At 43.5% G+C, this 9431-nt stretch overlaps 1 protein-coding gene across 4 annotated transcripts in view; it reads left to right on the top strand.

Annotated features, from left to right (window-relative positions):
- Positions 1-9431, top strand: part of RALGAPA2 (Ral GTPase activating protein catalytic subunit alpha 2) — a 388120-nt gene that overhangs the window by 23325 nt on the left and 355364 nt on the right. For all 4 annotated transcript variants that reach the window (XM_023731401.1, XM_023731398.1, XM_023731400.1 and 1 more), the window contains exon 2: positions 5989-6099. In XM_023731401.1, the coding sequence (XP_023587169.1) occupies positions 5989-6099 (111 nt within the window). The remainder of the gene's footprint in view (positions 1-5988; positions 6100-9431) is intronic.

Below are 9431 nucleotides of genomic sequence, written 5' to 3' on the forward strand. Positions count from 1 at the left end.
TGGATCCACAGGTGGGTGAAGCTGGGCTATTCCCATCTGGTACAATGGCCTTTGCCAACAGCTAAGTAATTATAAAACAACTAACATATAATATTAACAGACACTTTTATAAACATTTTACATATACTAATTTTATCATCCCAGCAGCCATGTGATATAGAAACCATTGTTAGCCTCATTTTTCAGACGAGAAAATTGCACAGAAGAGTTTAAAGAACTTGTCCAAGAACCTGTAGCTTCTGGACTTGAATGTTTTGCTCTCAACCTTTGCTGTTGCCTTTCAGCCAGATATGGAGACTTAATTGTCTGGACAGAAGGGTGAGAGATGGTGGGTTTTGGTGTGGAATATAGATTATCTTGGAGATATAATGGAAAAATAATAGAAACAATTTACTGGTTGTTGGTTGCTGGTGAAGGAGGAGAAATTAAAGGAGATTTCTAAAAACTCAGGAATGACCCCTAGCTCTGCAAGGCTCTCTGCCAGTTGCTTCTCTATGGTTAATTGAATGACTTCTCAGTGTTTTGTGATTGTAGGGAGGCAGTGTGATAGCATTTGAGTCAAACACTAAAAATCATAACCTCGAAGGCAGTTTCCAGTCTCAGCTCTGTAATCCGGGACTTGTCCTCCCTCTCACTTCTTATGAGGCTGTGGGGAGATTACCCTGAGTTCCTTCTTAGAGAAAACAGAAGTTCCCACCTTCAGTGTCCCACACTTTCCCCTTAGTTCTTACCTTGTCTTCTTTTCCTTCTGGCTCTCCTGCTGTTGCCTCGAGGTAATGATTTATTTTTTTATACTCCTGACCTGATTTCTATTTTTACTTTGTTCCCATTGGTCTCTGAGGCCTTTGCACAGTTCAGGTTTGGAGTTGGGAGACCTGGACAGGAGTTCTGACAACATCCCCAGTGGGCTGTGTCACCTTGGGCGGGTCACGTACGCCGTTGAACCTGAGGTTTCTTTATCTTGATCACATCTACTTAACAGGATTGTGGTGAAGGTCAAATAAAACAAATTCATGAAAGTGTCTTTTAAAGCGTAAAGCACAACATAAATATATGACATTATTAATATTCCCAACCTCCCCATGGTGTTGCCTACTCCTTCTTTGATGCCCTGTGTAAGCTTTGGTCATGGTGCCCTTTCTGTTTCTTATTTACCTGTGTACCCTTGAGGATCCTGTGTCTTATTCTCTTTGAATTTCTTAGCACAGTGCTTGTTGGTATGGGTAGGGGTTCAATAAGTGTTTGAATGGGGGAAGAATGTCTGTCTAAAGAAAGTTTATGGTCAGTCTGTTTTCCTGAGCAAAACCTTCCCACTGTATTTCTGGGTCTTCAAGTTAGCCTTGCTAAAAATCATGCTTTCCTGTGTTCCTTTTTGCAGAATGCTAAATTTCAGTGTCTTGTGATTGCCTTCCCCACCATCTATGTTTACTTTATAAATTTCATCTGATGAGTCTTTTTTTTTTTTTTTTAAATAAGACAAACCAAGAATCATCTTGGATTTTGAGTTAGAGACATAAAATATTTGATATTTATTTCTTGTTTATTCATGTAACAAATACGTGTTGAACGCCTTTTGTGTACTAGACTGGGGCTGGGGATGCAGCAGTAAAAAAAACAGATGAGATTTCTACCCTTGTAAAGCTTGCATACTAGGGGGGGTGCCAACTACTGAAGAAGTAAATGAATAAATGAGACGATTTCCACTGTTCTTCAGTGCTGAAGGGGGAAATCATGTGAAGAGGACTCCCAGACCACAGGAGTTCTCTACACACGTGAATACACTGAGTATGTTACAGATCTTATGCTCTTAGTTTCATTGTATGTCAGGTTACCTTGAATGTGTCTAATTGTCTTATTACTTGAGTACTTTAAGCTTAGCATCATCCATGCCTCATTCACAAGAAAGATGCTGTGGGATGGCTAAGGAAGAAGGTAGTGTTACCTGGACTTTTGGTTTTACAACAGACTAGACGAGGACGCTCTTTGTTCAGGTTGCTGATATTTGATTGTTTCTGAGGGACCAGGGGAGGCCCTGGGGAAGATGGTGGAGTTGTTGATCCCCCACTAACCTTTCTGTGCCATCTTGCAGTATCAGCGCCTATACATCCTTGCTGCAAGGACAGTTGTTTGCATGCTGTGGCATTCTGTGTCTGAGGTCAGTTCACTGGTGGGCGTCAGTCGTCCATCCTTTGCAGAGCTTACAATGGAAAAAGGCATGGTGATGTGATGAAATGTGAAGAGTGACACATGGGGGCACTTTTAGATTTCTTTGAAGACCCAATGTATGATTTGGATCTGAAGGGTGAGAAAGAACCAGCTATATGAAGATCTGGGGGTGGGGAAATCATACCCGAGGAGCCCCAAGTGGGGAACAGGTGTGGCAAGTTTGGGAAATGGAAAGAAGCCGCAGAGTGTAGGGCATGAAGGAGAGAGTGGTGTGAAATAAAGGTGGTGTTGAATGGGGGAATCAGGTAGGGCCTTGCAGGCTGTCTTAGGCTGGGTTCTCTAGAGAAGCAAAACCAGTAAAGCGTATAAATATATATAGAGAGAGGTTTATGTTAAGGAGATGGCTCAAACGGTTTTAGAGGCTAGAATGTGGGTCAGGCTGGAGGCTTCTCCTGATTTGCCAAAGGGACTGGCAAACCCAAGATTGGCAAGTCAGACAGCAGGGTTCTGGCTCACAGGCTTCGAAGATCGATGCGTCCCAGGATCAGCAGGCAAGACGGCAGGTAAGCTGCTAGCTCAAGTCCCAAGAACTGCAGGTCAGACGAACAGGAGCCAGCTGCAGGATCCAGTATGAGCAAAAGCCCCTGAGCCTTGCCAAAAATTCCACTTAATTGGATGCAGGCCACCCCCCAAGGAAACTCCTTTTCATCTAATTGGCTGCTCACAGCAGATCCCATCATGGAGGTGATCACGTTACATCATATCTCATCATGGAGGTGATTACACCATTATACAATTGCCAAACTACATCATAACTGCCAAACCACTGAGAATCATGGCCCATCCAAGTTGTCACAACTTTAGCGATCACACAGGCCATGGCAAAGCAGTTGAATTTTAAGTATAGCTGGAGGCTGTTGGAAGGTTTTTAGTCGGGGAATGATCTGATTTGATTTACATGATTAAACTTTCAGGTTGGCTGCATTGTGGAGAATGGACTGCAGAGAGGAAGAGTGGAGGCAGGCAGCCCAGGCAGCAGATGAGGATAGATAGTGATGTAGACCAGGCAGGGGCTTTGAGGCATGAGAAGTGGCTCAGGGTTGGGACCCATGTTGGAGATAGAATTGACAGGACAGAGGAATGCACTGGAAATGGGCAGTGGAGGCGTGAAAAGAAACCAGAATGACTCTGGATTTTGGCTTGAGCAGAGGTGAATTGTAGTGCCATTTATTACGGTAGAAAAGTCTGAGGGAAGAACAGAACTTGATGGAGAGAACAGTAACTTCCTTTTTGAGATGTTTAATTTGCAAGACCTTTTAGACAGCCATTTGGAATAGTCCGGTTGGCCACAGGCTGTAAGAGTGGAGAGCTCAGGGGAGACGGCAAGGATTCAGGTAGAAATTGGGAGTTATCGGCAGAGATGGAATTCCTCTCTTAATAGCCCCTGTCGATATATAATCTAATGGTTAGTCATTATCATGTCATTGTATGTTGTAGGCTGTTTCTTTTATTCAATTCATTCAAACAAATTACATTGAAGTAAATATTGTGGTAGGTGCATGGGATGTAATGATGAATGAGATAGACCGAAGAAGACAGATTGTTGAATGGAGGGTTAAGTCAAGTGTGACATGCTCTGTGATAGGGGAGAAGAGGGTGGTGGGGAACATACAGCCGAGGCACTGACCTAGTCTTGGGGTGGGGTCGGGTGTTTCACCTGATCACTGAGGGGCGAGTAGGAATCTGCTTGGTGAGGTGTGCTTCAGGCAGAGGGAACAGTGCTAGTGGTAGATGTGCTAGCAGTTTGAATTGAAGTGAACAGAACCCTTCCTCAGAGCTAGTAAATTCTGTAGAAGGCACCCCAGGATTCCTTGGCAAGATTGTGCGGCTAATAAGAGTAATAATATTCATGTGCGTTGATAATACTAGTTTCATTATTACTTGCTTTCACACAGGTAAATGAATTAGTTACTAGGAATTTCCAATGCTCTGTGCTCAGTTTAGGAGCCCTGGTGGTGCAGTGGTTAAAGCACTTGTCTGCTAACCAAAAGGTCTGTGGTTTGAACCCACTAGCTGCTCCAAGGGAGAAAGATGTGGCAGTTTGCTTCTGTAAAGATTTACAGCCTTGAAAAACCTATGGTGCGGTTCTACTCTGTCCTATAGGGTCGCTATGAGTCAGAATCGACTCGATGTTATTGAGTTTGATTTTGGTGGTGCTCAGTTTTCTCTGATGCAGTAAACAGAATGTGAGATTGGCAGCTCATAGGATTTTTTTAAACACCTTTACGTGCATTATTTCAAAGACCAGAGAAGATTTTTGCATGAATGGCCCTTGTATAGTTACCAAAGGTAAACAACTCTTTAGATATACCAAGATTATTGTTAACTTCATAGAATTTGAACATAGTAATGGGTATTCACATGTATTCATAGTATTAGGACTCCAAAAGTAATTGACACCACTCTGTTACAGATTGAATAGCAACATTTTTTTCTTGAGTAATCCTTGTCGAGTTTTAAGGAAACCTTTAAATTTTCCTAAGGTTACTAGTGTTTTCTTTCAAAGCACTAAACCCTTGGTCAGGACCCTGTAAATGCACACACAGCCTTGTCTGCTGGGGAAGATGAAGAAAGGTATGTTGACAGTGGATGACTGCTCTGACCAGGGTTGTGAGGTGTACCTGGAGGAAGTGGTTGTGCCTGCTGCTCAGCCCCAGCAGGACTTGTCGCTAGCCTAAATTCCCTGCGTGACTCGCCTGTCTACCCACAGTCCCTGGTTTTAGCAAAACTGTCTGCTACAACAGGGAGAAACAGTGCTCATTGCAACTCTAGGAATCCATGACGGGCTGCCACTGTGTCCAAAGAGGAGCAGGGACAGGCCATGGATGCAGTGAGAGCTTTTGGTAGTTGCCTTGTGCTGGCCTCTTTCTTCCCGTTGAGAGGTAGGAGGTAGGAGAGATTGGTCCATCTAGGCCCTCCAGCCGGCAAAGTTGTGTTTCAGATATACAGACCTAACTGTCTTCAGGGCCTGTGTCAAAAGCTGCCTCCTCATGATTTCCCACTTCCCACCTTCTGCCATGAAGTCATCTGGTTCCTCTCCAGACTCTTACCTCCCTCTCACCTTCTAACTGGTCTTTATGTGGTGTGCAGCATCGGCTCTCATCTCCTTGGATCGGAATCTTGCCACAGTCAGCCTCCCAGTCTCCCGCCCAGGTCCTGGGCTGGGGGAATGCCCCAGAGCATGTTCATGAATTGAGTTACCTCAGAGTTCAGAACTCTCATAGGTGTTGTAGTATCCTTGTTGTTAGGGGCCACTGAGTTGATTTAGACTCATAGTGACCCCATTGGACAGAGTAGAACTGCCCATAGAGTTTTCTAGTCTGTAACCTTTACAAGAGCAGATCACCAGGTCTTTCTCCCTAGGAGCCTCTGGGTGAGTTTGAACTGCCAACCTTTTGGTTAGTAGGGGAGTGCCACCAGGGCTCCTTGTTGAGGTATAAACTGGTGGAAATACTGTTTTGTTTTGTCTTATAAGGGGCTAAGGAGCCCTGGTTGCACAGTGGTTAGAGCTTGACTGCTAACCAAAAGGTTGCTGTTCGAATCCACCAGCTGCTCCTTGGAAGCTCTATAGGGCAGTTCTGCAGTTCTACTCTGTCCCATAGGGTCGCTATGAATCGGTATCAACTTGACGGCAGTGGGTTTTTTTTTGTTTTGTTTTTTATAAGGGGATAAAAGCTAACTGTTACTTCCCTTCATTTTGAAAAGGTTGTTTGTGAATTCTGATAACTGTGCATTGTCATAAATGGAAACTTTCTCTTTCAGATAATGTGGATGCAAGTGATCTTAAGCAGTTTTTTGAGACCAACTATTCTCAGATTTATTTCATCTTCTATGAAAATTTTATAACACTGGAAAATAGTTTGAAATTAAAAGGTAAGCTTTTCTATAAAGTTTTTTTTTTTTTTTTGACCTGATTAAAACATTCAGCAAGTTTTAGAAGTGGTATGTGTCATGAGCCACAAATTATCAGTTTTTTTAAATCCAGGGGAGCCATTTTTCGTGCTTCCCTGCCTGGCAATCCTTTAGCAAAGCTGTGCGATCGATCGCAGTGGACGGGTTGCCATCCTTGTTTCCCTTGGGCTTTCTCTTACCTACGGGTGTTAGGTGAACGACAAATGCCCAGAGGGCAAATAGAGGAAGAAGAAACCCAAAGAAGGCACGAGTTCCAAAGGAATAATTTATTTAAAAAGGAAAAACAAAGACAGGTAAAACGTGTACACTGTAAAAAAAAAAAATAATAATCAGGCACCACTAAAGGATTTCAAGTGAAAACCAAAGTGTCTGTTTTGCCTAGACTCTCCATCCTGCTTAGCAGAGGCAGCCACTGTTAAAGGTTTCCTGTATCTCCTTCCATGTGTGTTATTAATGTGTTGTTTTATCTGTGTTTATGGTGATACCCATCTATCCATGCATAAAATACCCTTTGAAAATCCCAGGATCACACTGTATTTCCTTTATATTTAGGTGCTTTGTGTTAGGTTTAGTTGTTTCTCCTTGGGCATGTATTTAACCTCTCTCTGACTCAGCTTCCTCACGTCAGCATTAAGAGTTAACACGTATCTAGTGATTTCAGGACAGTTTGGCACATAGTACATGCTCAGTAAATGTTAGCTGCCATCATCATCATCTTCTTGCATTTTCATGTAATCTGTTTTGGAAGTCCTTCCATGTTAGCACATAAACTATTTCCACCTCATTTTGAAACAGTTATATAGCACCACATTAGGTGGAAATGCCATAATTCCAAATAACTGACTTCTGAGCGACTGAAAATCATAAAATTTTAAGGTTGGAAGGGTCTCAGAGAGGTTATATTACTTGCCCAAGGTTATACAGCTTATTTAATTGCATTGCCAGAATGGCAGCCAGCTTTCCTGATGGTTAGGTCAGTGGGCCTTCTGAACCAGTGGTTCTCAAAGTGCTTCCTAGACTAGCAGCACGGTTATCACTTGGGAACCTAACGAACAGAAATTCTGCCGGGATAACTCAGCAATCTGTGTTTTAACAAGCCTTCCACATGATACCGATGCACTCTCAGGTTTGAGAACTACTGTTCTATTTCATATTGCTCCCTTAAAAAAAAAAAATGCTGAAGTTAGACAGACGTTGAAACATTGTATTGCCAGCAGTATGTGTTTCCCACAGTCGAGAATGCCTTACAGCTGTGCCATAGACTGTATGTGCTTTAGCTCCTAAAGAGTCTCCTAGGGCTGGTTCCTCGCAGGGCCTGGTCTTGTAGACCCTGACTCTGGTGGCTCTTGTATTTCTCTTCCACTTAATCCTTCATTTATTCAGCCATCCAGTATTTGAGTGCCGACAGTGTGCCAGGCACTGTGCTAAAATCCAGAGATGTATCAGAGGCTAAGCATGCTTCATGGGGTAGGGGTAAGAGGTTGTAGACTGGTGTGAGAATATGCCACGTGCATAATTAACTATAAAACAAGTTAGAAAGTTGAATGTGTTGTAAGATGGATACATATAGAGTGCTGTGGTTGTTGGGAAGATGGAGAGATGATTTCCCTCCATGAGTGAGGCTTTGGGAAGAGGTGGCCTTGGGGAAGGACCTTATGTAGATTTCAGGTGCAGGAGGACGGAGAACATGAGCAAAGGCAGGGAGGATGATTTGAGGGAATTTGTGGGGAAAAGCATTTCTTTTTCTTTCAACGTAAGGTGTATAAAAGAGATTCACAGGAAATCAGATTGGGCTAGGCTTGCAAAGAGCCTTGAATTAAAGGCTAAGGAGTTTGGGCTTTGTTCTTTAGGTGGTTAAAACCCTTGAAAGCATTTGTCTTGTAAAGTGGATTGTAAAGCAGTGAGTGAACGGAGGCAGAAAGACCAGTTAGGAGGCTGGTACCCTCAGCCATGTGAGAACAACCAATGAGGAGACACCTGATCCACGGAGTTGGTGGTTACGGGAAGAGGATGCTTGTGTTTCTGAGTCACGGTGCCCCATCCATTTGACTTGGATATAAGGAAAACCCAAAAAACAAACCCATTGCCGTCGAGTCGATTCTGACTAATAGCGACCCTATAGGACAGAGTAGAACTGCTCCACAGAGTTTCCAAGGAGCACCTGGTAGATACAAACTATTGACTTTTGGTTAGCAGCCAAGCTCTTAACCACTGTGCCACCAGGGATATAAGGAAGGGGATATAAAAAGGAGAAGTCAAAGATGTTTCCAGGATGATGAGTCTGATTTGTGAGGTTCATGAGAGCAGTAGAAATCCTGGAGGGGAGCCAGGTTTGGGAGGTAAAAGGAAGAGTGCATCTTTGGGCACTCTGAACTTGAGGTGCCCATGGGACAGCTAGGTGTAGGTATTGGGCTTGGGAGAAGAGAAGCGAAGTCATGCTATTGCCAAGGAGAAAGTATACGTATATAGAAAGAAAAAGTGACAGTCAGCACTAGGGGGAACGTCTTTCATTTATAGGGTGGAGAGGGAAAGAGGAAAGAGAAGTTAGAGGACTGCCTGGAAAAGTGTACCGTCACAGAAGCCTGGGGAAGAAAGAGTGCAGGGAACGAAGGATCAGCAGTATCTGATGTTGCAAAAAGTTGAGGAGTGGCAGGACAAAGAAATGGTGGCGCAGTAAGGAGGTCATCAGTGAGTGCTGAAAGAAAAGCTCTAGATAAAGAGCCAGACAGAGAGAAACAGAGTAACCAGGTGCTGAGACAGTGAAGGCTGCACATGAGAACACACTTTTAGAAAATTCGATGGTGCAGACAAAGGATTGTGTCTCAAGGAGTAGCATGTCCATGGGAAGGTTTTTAAAGGATGCATTTGCTGTTGCAGACTAGGAGAGAGTTAGGAGGGAGATAAGTGATGGGGTAACTCGTTGGAGGAAGCAAGTTGAGACAAGGTCAAGTGAAAAGAAGGGGGTATGGAAAGGAGTGAATGATAAGGTGACAGTTTTAAGGAGGAACAGGTAAAAGGATGAATGCCGATACAGAGACATTTTGAGGTAGAGAGGAAAATCTGAGGGACTTCATGGCAGATGCCTCGATGGCTTCTGTAAAACAGGAGGCAGGTGTCATGCACAGAGAGGAAGGAATTTAGGGCAAGTCAGTGTGGTAGTCTCTGTCATATAGAAGATGACTTGGGGTCTTAAAAGGCTGGTTAGAATGTTTCAGGCTCTCGTAGGTCATCAAGTCATATACAGACATGTGCCCAAGATGTCAACAAGCTTTTTTCTTTTTTTTTTTTTTTTT

The sequence above is a fragment of the Trichechus manatus genome, unplaced genomic scaffold (assembly GCF_000243295.1).
Source record: "Trichechus manatus latirostris isolate Lorelei unplaced genomic scaffold, TriManLat1.0 scaffold00042, whole genome shotgun sequence".
Classification (NCBI taxonomy): Eukaryota; Metazoa; Chordata; class Mammalia; order Sirenia; family Trichechidae; genus Trichechus; species Trichechus manatus.